This window comes from Bos taurus, chromosome 12 (assembly GCF_002263795.3).
Source record: "Bos taurus isolate L1 Dominette 01449 registration number 42190680 breed Hereford chromosome 12, ARS-UCD2.0, whole genome shotgun sequence".
Lineage (NCBI taxonomy): Eukaryota > Metazoa > Chordata > Mammalia > Artiodactyla > Bovidae > Bos > Bos taurus.
This window is the reverse complement of record NC_037339.1, coordinates 25,814,885-25,835,763: the sequence shown is the minus strand read 5'-3', so window position 1 is coordinate 25,835,763 and position 20,879 is coordinate 25,814,885. Positions and strand designations below refer to the sequence as shown.

The 20,879-nt window shown below is 39.3% G+C and overlaps 1 protein-coding gene across 6 annotated transcripts in view; it reads left to right on the top strand.

The window, feature by feature from the left end:
- Positions 1-20,879, top strand: part of NBEA (neurobeachin) — a 673,061-nt gene that overhangs the window by 606,392 nt on the left and 45,790 nt on the right. For all 6 annotated transcript variants that reach the window (XM_059892161.1, XM_059892163.1, XM_059892162.1 and 3 more), the window contains one exon: positions 1,463-1,615. In XM_059892161.1, coding sequence (XP_059748144.1) covers positions 1,463-1,615 — 153 coding nt within the window. The remainder of the gene's footprint in view (positions 1-1,462; positions 1,616-20,879) is intronic.

Genomic DNA, 20,879 nt, shown 5'->3' with positions numbered 1-20,879 from the left:
CTGGTATTCAGACTTTACTACGTGAATAAATAAATATTGGGGATTATGTAATGGATTTTGGAAATTTCTGTTTAAATGGAAGAAATGGATTCTTAAAAACCTAAGCTCTGCTTATACAGAAAATTCATTTATGTGAATCTGTTCAAACTCTGATAATGCTGGAGAAGTAAACATTATTATATATTTCTTATGGTTCACATTTATCATCATAAGAATGGATAAGGGTCAATTTCTCACAGAGGATTTGCTCACATGGAAACTCTCTTATGCTATAGCAGATAAATGTTGGTTTTAGTATGAGAACCCATAGAGAGAATGCTTGTGTATGTGCATTTCTTGGGCTGAAGAATCCAATTTATTTGAAGACCTCAGAGTCTGTTCTGTTTTGTTTGTTTGTTTGCTTGCTTGCTTTGTTTTGTGGAGTTTTTATTTTCCTTTCTGTGGCTTGGGGCAGTTTGGGATTTTTTTAATGTTTTTATGCATCCCTGTGTACCCATAGTGAGATGCAAATTTTGGTTACTATGCCATCCATGTTGAACATGTTACTCAAATAAATGTTCTTATAATTTTCACAGTATAAAGTTAATTTAACCCTCATCTTGATATTTGTGAAGATTAGTATTTTCGTGTTTTTGATGGTATACGTAAAAACTGTAGTTTTTCATCTTCATTTCCTGCAGTTTTTTAAAAGAAAGGACAACAGAAATTTTTAAGGTTGTGAAATCAGTTTCTGTGGCATATTTATTCTAAATTTGTGCAAACCACATACTAGACATTGTGCATCAAACACAAATTTGCCTTGAACCCAATTGTTAATGTCCTACGTGCATACACTAAGTAACACAAGTTGTCTTTGCGTTCAGTTTAAGAGTTTACTATTCAAGTGGCACATGCAGAATATTTAAAACTTAGTATGTTGCATTATCTCTTAGTTTTCTTTAGTGGTAGGTATAAAAATAATTTATTTTGCCAAATTATAAAGTGAAACTCTGAGTCTCTTCATGAAATTCATGTATTGTAATTGCCAGGGGAGTCAAAAAGAAAAGTAGAAGATGCTGCATGATTTTTAAACAATATTAGCAATATTTTAAACTTTTTTTAAATTTTGGTATTTTAATAGTATTCAGAAAAGTCTGTTGAACAGCGTAGACTTGTGTATATGGCATTGTATACTTGTTTACTAATAGTGTTGGGAACTATTGTTGATTCTGTAACCCATTTCTCTTAAGTAATCCGTGGCAAGACAAGATTGAAAATCTTATAATTTGTCAAGCGTATTGTTGAAGAAAAATATCTTCTTAGGCTCTTATATGAAGAAAATTAAATGAAGAATAGAATCAAGTAATAAAATACTGGATTTAAGTGAAGAAATTAATTCTGTTATATAGTTTTTATAAATTAATACTTCTGTTCAACTGATTTTTAAAGTGGTTTAATATGCTGCATTTTTTATTCCTGGCAGGAACTAATTCCAGAATTCTATTACCTTCCGGAGATGTTTGTCAACAGTAATGGATATAATCTTGGAGTCAGAGAAGATGAAGTAGTGGTAAATGATGTTGATCTTCCCCCTTGGGCAAAAAAACCCGAAGACTTTGTACGAATCAACAGGATGGTAAGAGCAATTTTGTTCTTTCTTGAGCAGTCACAAGGAAGTAAAAAATACTCTGTAGTTTTTTTATGTTTTTAGCTATTAACAAATTTTCATTTAACATCTGTAAATACAAGGTTAATTTTTTGAGAAAAAAGAAAGGATTTTACAGTTGTCTTTTGACAATGTTCTTTATTGTAAAGTGGATTTTCCTTTCATGAGGACTAATAAAGGAATGGTAATTCAGTTATCTTTGCTCCCTTAGGAGAAGACAATCAGATGAGCATCTGTTGACTAATGCAACATATTCTAAAATGCTTGACATTAATACCCATTCCTTATTTTTGTCTACTGGCTGTATCTGTTCTCTTTCTTCACTCATAAAATATTCAAAACAAAATAGTGTACATTTAGAACATATTTATCTGTAAGAAATTGTAAGGTGTGAAACATACCTTGCTGCTACTAAGTCACTTCAGTTGTTCCCGACCCTGTGCAACCCCATAGACATCAGCCCACCAGGCTCCCCCGCCCTTGGGATTCTCCAGGCAAGAACACTGGAGTGGGTGAAACATACCTTAAAGTATCATATCCTTGACTTTAATAGAACACTCATACTGTAAACGCTCTTAGACAGAAAATGCCACTGCTTTTTAAATCTGTATGACAGATATCTGGTGTAAAAGAATGTGTAGATATTGATAAAATGTTTGCATGTGGTTATTTTATAGATTTTAACATATTTATCCATATTTAAGGAGATTTTAGTCTCAGTGTGGTTTTGGTATATGGAATTAACTGATTTACCAAACAACCTCTCTAGTGTTCTTTTTCTGGTTCTTGGCCAATTGAAGAATTAGATCAATAAACTCAATGACCTAAAATATATTTTTAACCCTGTTTCACTCCCAGTTTTTTCCAGCTATCCCATAAATATATTTTATTTTGTTTTGACAGTATATTTATTTGAATTAGAATCCAAATAATGCCCACATATTACAGTGGATCTCATATATCCCCAAGTCCCTTCTTTTGTAAGAGCTGTGTAATTCACATATATCACACAGATATAATTCACATACCATGCAAGTCAACCATTTAAAGTTAAAAAAAATGGGTTTTAGTCTATTCATAGAGTTCCACAACCATCACCACAGTCAGTTATGAACATTTTTATTATCCTGTAAAGAAACCCAATTCCCTTTAGCATCCTCACAATTTCCCCCATTCTTCCAACCAGCCCTCGGCAACCACTGATCTACTTTCTGTCTCTATAAAGATTTGCCTTTTCTGGATAAACAGGATCAGAAAATATATGATCCCTTCCTCTACCCTACCCCTGATTTTGTGTCTCTTTTTGTCACAGTCAGTCAGTCACATGCTGCCTTCAATTTTAGAGCTATCTTTTCTGTCTCTAAGACATATTTTACTTTCAATATACTTACTCTAGAAAGTTGGTACTGAGGCAGTAGACTCGGTTTAAAGACTCATTTAACCTATCTTCAAAGTTACTAAATAGATCATCTGTAATTTAGTCTCATCCTGGGGTAATATCTTGTACACACGCATGTGTGCTCAGTCATGTCCGACTGCTTGTGACCCCATGGACTGTAGCCCACCAGGCTCCTCTCTCCGTGGGATTTTCCAGGCAACAATCGTAGAGTGGGTTGCCATTTCCTTCTCTAGGGGATCTTCCTGACCCAGGGATGGAACCTGTGTCTCCTGCATTGACAGGCAATTTCTTCACCATTGAGCCACCTGGGAAGTGAGGTGATATCATGTAGTACCTAAATTTTTTGTAGGATTTCTCTCACTTCTCAATCTATAAATTGGTACTTTTGGATATATGTTGTCGTTTTACACTATCTTCTTAAGCAAGAGATTTCTCTCTTTAATTTATCTTTTAATGTGAAGGATTTATTCTTTAGTGATGCATGTTTCTAAGAATCTGCTTATTTTTAGAACAGGTAGTCCATAGTTACCACAGTACCCTTACATACTTGAATTCGTTATTGTTGTCATTTAGTTGCTAAGTTGTGTCTGACTCTTTTGTGATCCCTGTGGACTGTAGACACCAGGCTCCTCTGTCCATAGGATTTCCCAGGCAAGAATACTGGAGTGGGTTGTCATTTCCTTTTCCAAGGGATCTTTCCAATTCAGGGATCAAAATCGTATCTCCTGCATTGCAGGTGGATTCTTTACCACTGAGCCACCAGGGAAGCCCCACATACTTGAATATTGACTATGATATCAATGTAAAGATACTGCATCTACAAATTCAACCCTAGAACCCACTATGTACTGAGTGATTTCTGAGTTGAGTGATTCTCAGTTTCTCAGTCATATCTGCCCTGGTGCCTGCAGTAGTATTTAGTCACCAAATATTTGCTGAGTGAATCACATAGAGGTAGTAAGGATTTTAGCATGCTGTCTCAGATCAGATCAGTCGCTCAGTCATGTCCGACTCTTTGCGACCCCATGAATCGCAGCACGCCAGGCCTCCCTGTCTATCACCAACTCCCGGGGTTCACTCAGACTCACGTCCATCGAGTCAGTGATGCCATCCAGCCATCTCATCCTCTGTCGTCCCCTTCTCCTCCTGCCCCCAATCCCCCCCAGCATCAGAGTCTTTTCCAATGAGTCAACTCTTCACATGAGGAGGCCAAAGTACTGGAGTTTCAGCTTTAGCATCATTCCTTCCAAAGAAATCCCAGGGCTGATCTCCTTCAGAATGGACTGGTTGGATCTCCTTGGAGTCCAAGGGACTCTCAAGAGTCTTCTCCAACACCACAGTTCAAAAGCATCAATTCTTCTGCACTCAGCCTTCTTCACAGTCCAACTCTCACATCCATACATGACCACTGGAAAAACCATAGCCTTGACTAGATGAACCTTTGCTGGCAAAGTAATGTCTCTGCTTTTGAATATGCTATCTAGGTTGGTCATAACTTTCCTTCCAAGGAGTAAGCGTCTTTTAATTTCATGGCTGCAATCACCATCTGAGTGATTTTGGAGCCCAGAAAAATAAAGTCTGACACTGTTTCCACTGTTTCCCCATCTATTTCCTATGAAGTGGTGGGACCGGATGCTGTGATCTTTGTTTTCTGAATGTTGAGCTTTAAGCCAACTTTTTCACTCTCCACTTTCACTTTCATCAAGAGGCTTTTTAGTTCCTCTTCACTTTCTGCCATAAGGGTGGTGTCATCTGCATATCTGAGGTTATTGATATTTCTCCCGGCAATCTTGATTCCAGCTGGTGTTTCTTCCAGTCCAGCATTTCTCATGATGTACTCTGCATATAAGTTAAATAAACAGGGTGACCGTATACAGCCTTGACGAACTCCTTTTCCTATTTGGAACCAGTCTGTTGTCCCATGTCCAGTTCTAACTGTTGCTTCCTGACCTGCATACAAATTTCTCAAGAGGCAGATCAGGTGTTCTGGTATTCATATCTCTTGAAGAATTTTCCATAGTTTATTGTGATCCACACAGTCAAAGGCTTTGGCATAGTCAATAAAGCAGAAATAGATGCTTTTCTGGAACTCTCTTGCTTTTTCCATGATCCAGCGGATGTTGGCAATTTGATCTCTGGTTCCTCTGCCTTTTCTAAAACCAGCTTGAACATCAGGAAGTTCACGGTTCACATATTGCTGAAGCCTGGCTTGGAGAATTTTGAGCATTACTTTATAGGCATGTGAGATGAGTGCAATTGTGCGGTAGTTTGAGCATTCTTCGGCATTGCCTTTCTTTGGGATTGGAATGAAAACTGACCTTTTCCAGTCCTGTGGCCACTGCTGAGTTTTCCAAATTTGCTGGCATATTGAGTGTAGCACTTTCACAGCATCATCTTTCAGGATTTGGAATAGCTCAACTGGAATTCCATCACCTCCACTAGCTTTGTTTGTAGTGATGCTTTCTAAGGCCCACTTGACTTCACATTCCAGGATGTCTGGCTCTATGTCAGTGATCACACCATTGTGATTATCTGGGTCATGAAGATCTTTTTTGTTCAGTTCTTCTGTGTATTCTTGCCATCTCTTCTTAATATCTTCTGCTTCTGTTAGGTCCATACCATTTCTGTCCTTTATTGAGCTCATCTTTGCATGAAATGTTCCTTTGGTATCTCTGATTTTCTTGAAGAGATCCCTAGTCTTTCCCATTCTGTTGTTTTCCTCTATTTCTTTGCATTGATCGCTGAAGAAGGCTTTCTTATCTCTTCTTGCTATTCTTTGGAACTCTGCATTCAGATGCTTATATCGTTCCTTTTCTCCTTTGCTTTTCACTTCTCTTCTTTTCACAGCTATTTGTAAGGCCTCCCCAGACAGCCATTTTGCTTTTTTGCATTTCTTTTCTATGGGAATGGTCTTGATCCCTATCTCCTGTACAGTGTCACAAACCTCAGTCCATAGTTCATCAGGCACTCTATCTATCAGATCTAGGCCCTTAAATCTATTTCTCACTTCCACTGTATAATCATAAGGGAATTGATTTAGGTCATACCTGAATGGTCTAGTGGTTTTCCCTACTTTCTTCAGTTTAAGTCTGAATTTGGCAATAAGGAGTTCATGGTCTGAGCCACAGTCAGCTCCTGGTCTTGTTTTTGCTGACTGTATAGAGCTTCTCCATCTTTGGCTGCAAAGAATATAATCAATCTGATTTCGGTGTTGACCATCTGGTGATGTCCATGTGTAGAGTCTTCTCTTGTGTTGTTTGAAGAGGGTGTTTGTTATGACCAGTGCATTTTCTCGGCAAAACTCTATCAGTCTTTGCCCTGCTTCATTCCGTATTCCAAGGCCAAATTTGCCTGTTACTCCAGGTCTTTCTTGACTTCCTACTTTTGCATTCCAGTCCCCTATAATGAAAAGGACATCTTTTTGGAGTGTTAGTTCTAAAAGGTCTTGTAGGTCTTCATAGAACCATTCAACTTCAGCTTCTTCAGCATTACTGGTTGGGGCATAGACTTGGATTACTGTGATATTGAATGGTTTGCCTTGGAAACGAACAGAGATCATTCTGTCGTTTTTGAGATTGCATCCAAGTACTGCATTTCGGACTCTTTTGTTGACCATGATGGCCACTCCATTTCTTCTGAGGGATTCCTGCCCGCAGTGGTAGATATAATGGTCATCTGAGTTAAATTCACGCATTCCAGTCCATTTCAGTTGGCTGATTCCTAGAATGTCGACATTCACTCTTACCATCTCTTGTTTGACCACTTCCAATTTGCCTTGATTCATGGACCTGACATTCCAGGTTCCTATGCAATATTGCTCTTTACAGCATCGGACCTTGCTTCTATCACCAGTCACATCCACAGCTGGAATTCTTTTTGCTTTGGCTCCATCCCTTCATTCTTTCTGGAGTTATTTCTCCACTGATCTCCAGTAGCAATCTGGGCACCTATTGACCTGGGGAGTTTCTCTTTCAGTATCCTATCATTTTGCCTTTTCACACTGTTCATGGGGTTCTCAAGGCAAGAATACTGAAGTGGTTTGCCATTCCCTTCTCCAGTGGACCACATTCTGTCAAATCTCTCCACCATGACCCGCCCATCTTGGGTTGCCCAACAGGCATGGCTTAGTGCTGTCTAGTCAGGTCCAAACTAGTGAAATAAAACAAATCTTTTCACTCAGGCAAGCAAAGTAGCAAAAATTGTTGGACCAACTTTTCTCTTGCTCGTGCTGTTGATTGAACTGATTGAACACAGGTTTTCATGTGGGCACTGATAATTAATAAGTGCCAGTTCAGTTCAGTTCAGTCACTCAGTCTTGTCCGACTCTTTGTGACCCCATGACCTGCAGCACGCCAGGCCTCCCTGTCCATCCCCTTCTCCCAGAGTTCACCCAGACTCACATGCATCAAGTCGGTGATGCCATCCAACCATCTCATCCTCTGTTGTCCCCTTCTCCTGCCCCCAATCCCTACCAGCATCAGAGTCTTTTCCAATGAGTCAACTCTTCGCATGAGGTGGCCAAAGTATTGGAGTTACAGCCTCAGCATCAGTCCTTCCAATGAACACCCAGGATTGATCTCCTTTAGAATGGACTGGTTGGATCTCCTTGCAGTCCAAGGGACTCTCAAGAGTCTTCTCCAACACCACAGTTCAAAAGCATCAATTCTTCGGTGCTCAGCCTTCTTCACAGTCCAACTCTCACATCCATACATGACCACTGGAAAAACCATAGCCTTAACTAGACGGACCTTTGTTGGCAAACATCTCTGCTTTTTAATATGCCATCTAGGTTGGTCATAACTTTCCTTCCAAGGAGTAAGCGTAATAAGTGCCAGGTGGTTATATTAGAGAGAGATTGACTTGGGGTTTAAAAGTTCCCTGGCTCTGGAATTTAAGCTCTCCCATTTACTAGCTTCATTGCCCTGAGCAAATTATGAGATATCTTTTGTCCTCGTATGTCTCATCTGTAAGGTGGGAATACCTTATATATGGTATATAAGGTATATATATACCTTATATATATTTAAATAAAAATGGTATTTTTATTTAATAAAATAAAAAGCATTTTATTAAAATGCTTTTAATAAAAAAGCATTATTTATCATAAAATGTACTTGTATAATGATTTTTAATATATTTACAGAGTTTTGTGACCATCACCAAAATCTAATTTTAGAACATTGCTTTTACCCCAGAAAGAACCTTTGCCCACCCCCAACCCCAGACAGCGATTAATCTTTTTTCAATTTCCTTGGTTTGCCTCTTCTGGTATTTTACTTAAATAGACCCATATAATATGTGTTGTTTTGTTTTTGACATCTTTCACTTAGCGTAGTTTTTGAGGTCTATCCATGTTGTAGTGTATATCAATTCTTTGTTCCTCTCTTTCATAACGATACTCCACATTTTGTTTATCCGTTCATCAGCTGATGAACTTTTGGGTTCTTTCCACTTTGGGGCTGTTAGGAACAATGCTACTATGAGCATTCCAATGGACGTCTCTATATGGACAAGTTTTTTTCCTTTCTTTGGGGTTTATACCCAGCAATAGAATTGCTCAGTTCAGTTCAGTCACTCAGTCATGTCCAACTATTGGCGACCCCATGGACTGCAGCATGGCAGGCCTCCCTGTCCATCACCAACTTCTGGAACTTGCTCAAACTCATGTCCCTCACATCGGTGAGGCCATCCAGCCATCTCATCCTCTGTCATCCCCTTCTCCTCCTTCCTTCAATCTCTCCCAGCATCAGGGTCTTTTCCAGGGAGTCAGTTCTTCACATCAGGTAGCCAAAGTATTGGAGTTTCAGCTTCAGCATGAATCCTTCCAATGAATATTCAGGGATGATTTCCTATAGGATTAACTGCTTGGATCTCCTTGCAGTCCAAGGGACCCTCAAGAGTCTTCTCCAACACCACAGTGCAAAAGCATCAATTCTTTGGCATTCAGCTTTCTTCATAGTCCTGCTCTCACATCCATACATGACTACTGGAAAAACCATAGCTTTGATTAGATGGACCTTTGTTGGCAAAGTAATGTCTCTGCTTTTAATATGCTGTCTAAGTTGGTCATAGCTTTTCTTCCAAGGAGCAAGTGTCTTTTCCTTTCATGGCTGCAGTCACCATCGGCAGTGATTTTGGAGCCCATTATATCTACTACTGTGGGGAAGAATCCCTTAAAAGAAATGGAGTAGCACATAGTCAACAAAAGAATATGAAATGCAGTACTTGGGTGCAATCTCAAAAATGACAGAATGATCTCTGTTTGTTTCCAAGACAAACCATTAAATATCACAGTAATCTAAGTTGTATGCCCCAACCACTAATGCTGAAGTTGAACAGTTTCTATGAAGACCTACAAGACCTTATAGAACTAACACCCAGAAAAGATGTCATTTTCATTATAGGGGACTGGAATGCAAAAGTAGGAAGTCAAGAGATAACTGGAATAATAGGCAAATTTGGCCTTGGAGTACAAAATGAAGTAGGGCAAAGGCTAATAGAGTTTTGCCAAGAGAACACACTGATCATAGGAAACACCCTCTTCCAACAACACAAGAGAAGACTCTACACATGGATATCACCAGATGGTCAATACAGAAATCAGATTGATTATATTCTTTGCAGCCACAGATGGAGAAGCTCTATACAGTCACCAAAACAAGAGCAGGAGCTGACTGTGGCTCAGATCATGAACTCCTTATTGCAAAATTCAGACTTAAAATTCAGAATTGCTGAGTCATGTGGTAAATTTATGTTTAGCTTTTTACAAAATTAGCTGTTTGCAAAGTGACTGTGTATCTTGCATTCCTACTAGCAATGTATGACTGACTGTTCTAGTCCCTCCATATCCTCTTCAACACTTGTTATTTTCAGAATACAGTGCTTCTTCAAAATAAATCTGTATAATATCACTGTAAACACATATTATCAACCTTCATGTTCAGTGTACTAGGAACTAGAAGGATTGTGTATAATATGGTGAAGTAACTGTTTCTCAAACGTTTGCTTTCTCTCTCCAAAAGAATAAGTTTTATAACTAAAATATGAGAAATAAATACATGTGCATTTCTGAAAATGGCATTAAACATATTTATTATAAGTAATAAGTTCCAGTTCACAGGTGGCTCAGTGGTAAAGAATCTGCCTGCTAATGCAGGACATGAAAGAGACTCGGGTTCAGTCGCTGGGTTGGAAAGATCCCCTGGAGGAGGAAATGGCAACCCACTCCAGTATTCTTGCCTGGAAAATTCCATGGACAGAGGAGCCTGCCGGGCTACAGTTCATAGTATCACAAAGAAGCAAATACAACTGAGCACATGACAAGTTCCAACTTGGTTTCTTGAAGAAATGAAAGAAGCAAAGCACCATATTTTTTCTCTATTTAAAAACAATTCTTGGTATCTTTTAAGCATTAATGAATATCATAAAGCTTGTGAACTAAACCTATTCTGCATGGAATGAAAGATTTTACACAAAATTCTGCTTATTTGGAAAAGTCAAACTGCCTGCATCTTGGTTCTGTGAGACACGAGGAGGCAGTGCCAGGTTGAGTCAGTCCTTTATAGGAAGTGCCTAGCCAGCACACAGTAGGCGGCTTGAGAATGGGTTATTCTCTGGGTCTTCTTTACCTGGGTTTTCCTTGAAGGGACTCTATAGGCTAGAAAGGGAAAGCTACCACACGCATCAGCAAGATTCTGTGTCTGTAGCCACCATTCTTGGTGTATCAGAATTGAGCCAAAGGCCAGACCCAAGCTGCTGCCTCTAGGAAGATTCTCAATGCATCAGAGCTATCCAGACACCTTTCAAGTGTAGCTGGTGTGTCTAACAACTGCTCTCCTGTCTCAGGGTCTCCTGTACTGCTTTTCTTTAAATTGAAGTTTTCCTTAACAGCATTCTGTTCATAGTTTCCTTTGCTCCAACTTCTGGTCCATTTTCCCATCATACTGATGGGAAATGATCATACTGATATTATGAAGAAATAGTCATCTGTGTTAAAACTGGAAAACGTAAGCAGCTATCTACCTCTCTTCTTTTTTGCTGAAGAAATATTTACCTGATGAATCTTTCTATAATATACAAAGCCTGGGTGGTAATATAAAATATAGAAATATTTAAATTTTCATGAGTTTTCCATGAATTCTATGAATACAACATCCATTTTTTAATATTATTTTGTAATATTAAAAGTTTCTGTCTTTATACTGGCTCTGAAGCTCATACAGGATTTAGTACTTATGAAATGGGTTTAGAGAAAACGTACTTTAGTATATTTATAACTTGGACTGGGATTATCTTCAGTGATTTGAAGGAGTTCTTTGTAATGAGCGTAAGGTAAAAAATGAAAATGTCATATAGCCCAAAGAAATGACACTCACGTTACCACAAAAGGCCTTCAGCTCTCGTGTGGATTAGTATTCTGCATCCATACAAAGGAACATTCCCTCCTTCTTCTATCAAGCTGTCGTTAACAACTTCAAGGCAAAGTAGACAAAAATAATGTTGTAAAAAGAGATATCATTGATTATAAATGATCAGTTTCATTATTCTATGCCAACAATTAAAAAAGCATTTGATGCGTTTGTAGAAGTCTTTACATCCTGACAGCTTCATTTCCTTTTCTTATTTTTTTTTTAAATGAAGCAGTACTTGGATTTTTTAATGATATGTTTCTTTTAGTCCATTTTTTTTAGTTACAATTGATTGCAGTTGTTTGTATTTTGTAAATATGGTGACAAGCTTTGTGTTTCACTGAAGAACTGTGACATTCAAAATTTGGTTTCATTAGCAAACCTGGAAAAGTGATAGAGACACTTTGAGTAGGCATTTCAATAAATTCTCAGTGCACTGAGTTCATACATCAAGAATCGGTTTAATTTATCCACATGAAGCTAGGCTGATTGCAACCGACGCACTCATGAAACATTAATAAAGCACTGTGTTCAGTTCTAACATGATTATAATCTGACCTCCTCACAAAGGGCAGAAATAGAAAGTATCTCTGATAACATTACCCTAATGCTGGGTTCATCAATCATAATCTGCCCTTTCTTAAAATTTGTTTTAGAAGAAGGGCTTCCATGGATGTGCACTGCTAATCTCCCCAGCCCTCCACTCAGTGTGTTCCTGGTTGTCTGCAGAGCAGGCGCGGTGCACTGAGGCAGAGAGCACAATGCCATGGCGTTCTCCTTTGAATGTATTACATCCTTTATAAAGTGTCTTTTGTAATAGGTGAAAATCGGCATTTAGGGTATATTGTACCTTGCTCAAAGATGAAGTTTAGCAAATAGCGTAACATAAGAATTACTGGCAGTCTTGAAAAATAGATAGGGCTTCCCTAGTGTCTCAGTCAGTTAAGAATCCGCCTGCAATGCAGAACACCCAGGCTCAACCCCCCTGGGTCAGAAAGATCCCCTGGAGAAAGGAATGGTAACCCACTCCAGTATTCTTGCCTGGGAAACCCCATGAACAGAGGAATCTGGCGGAACCTACAGTCCATGGGTTCCAAAGAGTCGGACATGATTTAGTGACTAAATCAGCACCATTGTGTTAGGTACATTGTGTGTGAGTGCCCGCCCTGCCACCTGTTAGCCAGGACACTCTGGACGAATAGGGTATCCTTATCCCTCGGAGCTTTAGAGCATCCTTATCTCTGAGAACTGGGGGTTTGCGGGTCATGTAACCTTTGTTGAGAACCAGCTCTGAACAAGGATGGAAAACACAGAGAAGATGTGCTCATGAATCGTACTCTAAATCAAGCTAGGGTAAAGCCTGATTTAGGGATCCCTTCATTTACCCCAGTCTTCACACTGCCCTGGGCTCTGGAGCCATAAGTGTGAGCAGCAGAGCCAGTGGCCATTCAGAAGGTCACCCTCTAGCTAGGAACCCACACGAGTAAACAGACAGGCTCAGTCAGCGCTCAGTCAGCAGGTAACTTCTGAGAGCTCCAGGTGCTATTTTGCGTGTTTGGGGTATAGTACCAATGAACAGAGAGAGATCTCTGCCCTCATAGAGCTTACTCTCGATCAAAGAGAGATGGACCATAAACAGAAATTAATAAGTAAGGTACCTGGTGTTTTAGCAGGTGATCAGTACTGTGGAAAAAAAGAAGTAGCGCAAGGCACAGGGATCACAAATATGGAAGTGGATGTCAGATTTTACCTGTGTTCTGAGAGGATCTCTCAGGCTGCAGTTATGGGAATGAATTCTTCAGGCACAGGGTAGCATCAGGCACATCTGTTGGAGGTACTGGGAGCGGGGATGGTGACTTGGGCCAGCACAGTAGCCGTGAAGGTAGAAAGAAACTGATCAGCTCTGGAGAATTTTTAAGTTAGAGCCAACAGTTTCCCTCTGCAACTTCCTTGCAGTGGCCATTTTCCTTCAGATTTCTCTAGTCTCACAGAGTCAGATAAAGAAAGGTTGGGAGCCAGGTGTACAGAGTCATAATGGCTAGAGCAGCGAAGAGAGAGCCACCGCATTTTGGTGCTCCTTTCTAGGATGAGGGGAAGGGGAGAATGGGCCGGGGTGGGGGGGGGGGCGGGGTTAGTGCCTATCAGGTTTAACAGAAATTTGAGCATCAGGAAAAGCCCAAGTCAACATGTTTATCTTCTACCAAACTGTGATCGTTTTTAAGTACATGCCTTACTTATCCATCTGTATATCCTTCAAGGCTGGCGCCTGGCATGCAGTAGGTGGGCTGTAGGTTGGGACCTGGCTCACTTTGATTATTTGCGTTTCAGTGGGATGTGCTGGAGGTCAGAGATCTTGCCTTGTTTGTTGAAGTCTCCCTGGGGACACTTCCTGTTACATAAGAGGTGCTCCATATGGAATGAATAAATGATGAATGAATGAATGGTCCCCCTGGTTGAGATCTTCTTCCTTCAGATGCCCTTACAGTTCACTTCCTCCTTGTAGTCCTTAATTGTCACAAACTCAAGGACACTTTCTATGACTACCTGCTCTAAATCAGCAATCCGCTTCCCATCCATACATATCTCTTGACTTTCTTTTTCCCTTAACATTTATCACCTCTCGACATACACTCCATCTCACTAATAATCTTGGGCTTAGTCAGTCTCTCTCTGACAAGGATTTTGGCTCTAATCCTAAGATCTGCAGTAATGTCTGGCACATCGCAGATCATCAATCAGTATTTGTTGAATGAGTGAATGAATTTCTTTCCCACTCACCCTCACTTCCTGACATTCCTTCCTTCTTTTGGTGACCAACACATCTTTCCCATAGTTTAAATAATCACCCGATAAATATTTATTATTTAATGCTGATTAGGAGCTATAGGAAATGGAATAGAAGTATTAGACACAGTCTCTACATTCCAAATGCTTTGATTCTAATTGAGGATGTAGTGCGTGCGGCCTGTTTGAAACAATTAAGTGTTAATCAGTAATAACCCCATTCCTTTGTCTAGCACTTTACAATTTATATGCAAATTGATTTTCACAAGTAAATTTGTATACATTATTTACTACATTAAACAAGAGGGTACTCATGATAAGTGTCATAAAAATTCATAAAAGACTTCATAGACTGAGGTGGAGAACTCAGAAAATGAACATTGGACTTGAGTGAGGATGTCTCGGACTTGAAAAAGCAGCAGCAGGATGAAATGCTTTCATGTTAAGGGGAAAGGATCAACAGAGGTTCAGAGGTCATACCAGCTGCTATGTGCCCAGGGCTGTAAATTATGCTGTTGGAGCCAAGGATTTGTATCTAGAAGCCTAAAGAAATAGTGGGAGAGGGTGGGATCAAGGTTTGAAAGGTCTTAGGGGTCAGGGAAAGTTTACACTGAATGTGTTTTGCTAGGAGGAGCCTTGGAAGATTTGAAATCAAGAATGACAGTAAGAGCTGATAGTTTCAGAAATCTGTTCTGCCAGCAGGGTGCAGGACCTGGAGTGGAGGAGGAGGTCAGAGGCTGACAGTAGCCCATGTGGAGAGCAGTGAGAGCTCAGGCTAGGACCATGCTAGCAGGAATGGAAAATAATGCAGTGCATTATACACCCAGAAAGCAATCAAGTAAGAGAATAATTTAAGCCCTCCAAAATAAACATTTAAAACAAACTCATCGCTTCATGGCAAATGGAAGGAAGAAAAGTGGAAACAGTGGCAAAGTTTATTTTCTTGGGCTTCAAAAGCACTGCCGACGATGACTGCAGCCATGAAACTAAAAAACAGTTGCTCATTGGAAGGAGAGCTATGACATACCTAGACAGCATATTAAAAAGCAGAGATATCACTTTGCCGACAGAGGTCCATATCGTCAAAGCTATGGTTTTTCCAGTAGTCATCTACAGATGTGAAAGTTGGATCATAAAGAAAGCCGAACGCTGAAGAATTGATGCTTTCAAATTGTGTAGGAGAAGACTTGAGAGTCCCTTGGACAGCATTGAGATCAAACCAGTCAATCCTAAAGGATATCAATCCTGAATATTCATTGGAAGGACTGATGCCGAAGTTCCAATACTTTGGTCACCTGATGCAAAGACCCAACTCATTGGAAAAGACCCTGATGCTAGGAAAGATTGAAGGCAAAAGGAGAAGGGGGTGGCAGAGGATGAGATTGTTAAATAGCATCACCGACTCAATGGACGTGAATTTGAGCAAACTGAGAGACAATGGACAGGGAAGCCTGGAATGCTGCAGTCCATGGAGTCTCAAAGACCTGGACACGATTTAGCAATTGAACAGATGTTATGTTTATTTAAAATAATTACAGTCCCTGGTTTCAGAACTAAGATCCTGCAAGCTGCATGGTGCAGCCAAAAAATAAATAAGTCTTTTGCTATGTCATTACTATAACTTCAATTTAATCATGAAGAGAAGCCAGCATAGACACTACAGAAGAAGTAGCAATATGAATTTGTCGTTGTCCACTAGTATATATGCAACTCTATCTGGTTAGATTTTCCAGCATCAGAAGCAGATTTTTGAGGCAATACAAGAAAGGGCTTGGAAATGTTCCTCTTCTAGTCTAGAAAAAGAAATAGAAATTCGATATTCTTAAATAGAAGAATTCTGAAGAAAATAACATTCTCTCCTCACAGTTAATTCCACTAGCCTCGTTTCCTTTTTCATAAGTTTCTGAACTGCTTTGTCCTAAACCTACCAGAGAAAGAATTCTGTGCAATCTAATATCCACGGGACAATATGGAAATTAGAATTAGGTAACTATTATTCATCTAAGAGATATCCTCTCTGGTTCAAATCTCACTCTTTATTTCCTTCCTCTCAGATCCCCAGGGTAGAATTATGGATTGGGAATTGGTTTATCTGGGCTTAAAACAATTGCTTCTGCTTTTAGATATGCAAGGAGAGAGTAAAACAAGCTATTAAGACCATTATAACCCTAATAGCTTAGTAATCAAGTATTTCTTTCTGTTTTTCAATTGTGTTTGCAATAAAATCTTGTTTCAAAGTCCAAAATAGGTTCATGCATGAAAACACAGTTCTAAAGAGAACAAATAAGTAGATATAGCATGTATTTACTAACAGATTAATACTGTTCAAAGTTTAGTTAATCTCAGTGTCAGGCTTCAACTTTAGATAGGTCTTTATGCTTTAATTATGTGATATCTAAAATTCAGTTCTTAGATACACATTTGATTTAAAACCAGACTTAACTTTTAAGTGTTTTGACTGGATTTTCTTTTCTTTTTCTTGCAGTGATTAGCAAGACAGTCTGTAAGACCGTCTGTTTAATCTGTTACCTGATTATTCCTTTGTCATTTAATTTTATAACCCCCCCCCCAAAAAAAAAACCTGAGGCGAAATTAGTTATTGTTTCTTTATTAATTGACTCAACTATCTAATGTATAGAATAGGGTAAGTAAGTACAGGCATAGAATTTTTTAATGTAATTAAAGATTTTTGTAGAGAGCCATGAGATAATAAGTTTGAAAACTGAGATGAAATGGATAAATATAAGGAAAAATATCACATGTCAAAATTGGCACCAGAAGACCTTACAAACCTTAAAGAAATTTAAATAGTAAATCTTTCCAGCCCCCAGAATATCCAAGGCCATATTATTTTATAGGTGAATTCTACCAAATTTTTAAGAGATAAAGAATTCCTTTCTTAGGCAGATTATTCTGTTGCAGGAAAGGGGGACCCCTTTCAGGGCCCGAAACTGGGCTCTTGTCTAACACTCGGAAATGAATTGTCCGAGGAGACACATGTGCTGACAAAGCAAGAGATTTTTTTGGGAAAGGGCACCTGGGTGGAGAGCAGTAGGGTAAGGGAACCCAGGAGAACAGCTCTGCCGCGTGGCTCGCAGTCTAGGGTTTTATGGTGATGGGATTAGTTTCTGCGTGGTCTTTGGCCAATCATTCTAATTCAGAGTCTTTCCTGGTGGCTCACGCATTTTTCAGCCAAGATGGATGCTAGTGAGAGGGATTCTGGAAAGTGGACGGACTCGTGGTGTCTCCTTTTGACCTTTCCCAAACTCTTCTGGTTGGTGGTGGCTTATTAGTTCTGTATTCCTTACCAGGATCTCCTGTCATAAAACAACTCATGCGAATGGTTACTAAAGGGCCGTTTCAGTCAGTGTTCTTCCCCTAACAATTCTAGAAAACATAACAAGCCATTCAGCTCATTTTATGAGACTACTGGGATCTTGATTCCAAAGTAGTTAAAGGGAAGGAAAGGAAAAAATTAATAGGGCTGATTCATGTATGGATATAAGTGTGAAAACTTATGGGTAATAATATCATTCTAAGTAATAATAATCTAAAACCCAGTAACTCTAAATCTATGTTAAATGTGTGTGTGTGCATTGACCCTTTTTTTTTTTTTGCATTGACCCTTTTAAGATCAGAGAAAAGATAGTGATATCCCATGTCACCACTGTTTAATATAGTTCTCAAAGTTGAAAACAATTCTATAAGAAAAAATAAAGATATTAACTAGTAAGAGTCACCAGGAACATGATCAACTTATAGACATCAATATCATTTTACTACATCATCTATAACTGAGTTTAAAATATAATTTTTAAAATATTATAATTGTATCAAAATTTACAAACTTCCTGGGAATTAACTTAACCAGAGTTACCCATGTCCTTTATGTTGTGGTCTATGTGCGGGTTGGAAAAGAATTTCCAGACACGAAACAGAATGAGAGGGAATAAAGTTTATTAAAGTGGAAGATGCTGTTGGAACAGCCAGCTAGCTCAAGGGAGAGCCAACATTGAACAGGTGTCCTTAGTCCATTTTTAGAGCCAGGGTACAAGGGAGCAGGATAGGGGTCTTGAGGATCATGTGCTGATTGTATGAGGCACGTATACTGGGTGGGGGAAGACTAAGGCAAATACCTTCTCCCTATGGCGTAGGGTGATGGACAGGGAGGCCTGGCGTGCTGCGGTTCATGGGGTCGCAGAGAGTTGGACACAACTGAGCGACTGAACTGAACTGAACTGATGGGGTAGGAAGGGAGACAGGTTATACTGCTCAGGAGGACTTGAAATTCATTAATAGTTAACAGCATGGGGAGGGAAGGATGATAGGGTCTGGTTTTTTCCATTCCTACATCCCAAGGCCCTCCTTGGTTTGTTTTTGTTTTTGTTTCTGTTTTTTTGTCCTTGGAACACCACACTTTATAGAGAAAATACTAACTTCTGTATGTAACAAAGTACTTAGAAAATTATCTGTTTAAATAAAGAGACATTCTGAGACCATGGATGGGAAAACCTAGTCTCGATTTTCTCAGATTAACCTATAAATTTATCATAATCCCAATCAAAATTATTTTGATGTATCTATACACTTATTGTGAAAGTTACAAGAAAGAATTGTTGTTGCTTAGTCACTAAGTCATGTCTGACTCTTTTATTACTCCATGGAAATAGCCCTCCAGGCTCCTTCTGTCCATGGGGTTTCCCAGGCAAGAATACTGGAGTGGGTCACCATTTCCTTCTTCAGGGGATCTTCCCGACCAGGGATTGAACCCAGGTCTCCTGCATTGGCAGGTGTATTCTTTACCACTGAGCCACCAGTAAAGCCCACAGGGAGGAATAAAGGTCCACAAATAGCTTAGCTGGCTCTTAAAAGAATGAATCTACCAGATATTAAGATATCTAAGACATAAAGATAAATTAAGATAACAGTAGAACTAAAAGGTTCAAAGAGCTGGGGACACACACATGTCTAGACAGATAAATGTCAGGGTGGGAACATAGGTGGGTAGATGATAGATAGAAGAGGGAAAAAGCAAAAGGGAAGAAGGGTTGTATTGCTTTTTCTATTAGGAAGAATATTATATTAACTAAACAACAGAAGTTTTATATCTTTGTTTCAAATATACAAGCATTAAAGATGACAGTGCACATTGCTTAAGAAAAGTGTGTTTGTTTAATAGATGGTATTGGAAAAACTGACTTACTATAGTAACAAAAATTATACTGGATCCCTACAGCATATTAAAAAGCAGAGACATTACTTTGCCAACAAAGTCTGTCTAGTCTAAAGCTATGGTTTTTCCAGTTTTCCAGTTTTATGGTTTTTTCACGTATGGATGTGAGAGTTGAACTGTAAAGAAAGCTGAGTGCCAAAGAATTGATGCTTTTGAACTGTGATGTTGGAGAAGACTCTTGAGAGTTCCTTGGACTGCAAGGAGATCCAACCAGTCCATCCTAAAGGAAATCAGTCCTGAATATTCATTGGAAGGACTGATGCTGAGGCTGAAACTCCAATACTTTGGCCCCCAGATGCAAAGAGCTGACTTGTTGGAAAAGACCCTGATGCTGGGAAAGATTGAAGGAAGGAGGAGAAGGGGACAACAAAGGATGAGATGGTTGGATGACATCATCGACTCAATGGACATGAGTTTGAGCAAGCTCCGGGAGTTGGTGATGGACAGGGAAGCCTGGCATGCTTCAGTCTACGGGGTTGCAAAGAGTTGGACACCACTGAGCAACTGAACTGAACTGATCTAATGCCACATATAGTGAAATTGAACTCTAGATAGATTAAAGGCCAGTATGTGAAAAGTAGGGCTTCCCAGGCTACCCTAATGGTAAAGAACCCACCTACCAACTCAGGTAGATGTAAGAGACACAGGTTCAGTCCCTGGGTTGAGAAGATCCCCTGAAGGAGAACACGTCTACCCACTCCAATATTCTTGCCTGGAGAATTTCATGTACAGAGGAGCCTGGCAGGCTGCAGTCCATAGGGTTGCAGAGTTGGACATGACTGAAGCAACTTATTGCATGCATGCATGCATATGAAAAGTAAAACCATAAATATAACACAGCTGACACATCAGAATATAGAAAGTTATTTTAGTTACTTTAAAACAAAATCCCAAGATCATAAACATAAAGAAAAAAGGTTTGTTGTTTCCAAATTAAGAATTTCTATTCAACAAAGAACAACATGGATAAAGTTAATAGACATGTGACCTTTGGGAGAATGCATTGCAAAATTTGATGCCAACAAACTACTACCTGAAATATATAAAGAATTTCTGGAAAAAAAAAAAACGTAAAGACAGGAACTTTCAGAAAAGAATGGGCAAAAAGCATGAACAGAAAATGTACTGAAGAGGAAACCCAAATGGCTGACAGCATATTAAAAAACATGTCAAACCCCTCAGTAATCAGAGGAAAACAAATTGTAACAGCAGTGAGATACTGTTCTGAATCTGTAACACAGGCTAATATTAAGCTCCTGGACAATCCCAGTTGTCAGTGGGGATGTGGCCATGTAGACACACCTTCATGCACTGCTTGAGGGAGTGGACAGAAACAGCCAATCTACACTGATGACTCAGACTCAGTTTATGCATAACTAGTGCAGGGATGTATCAGTCCTGCTCCAGCTT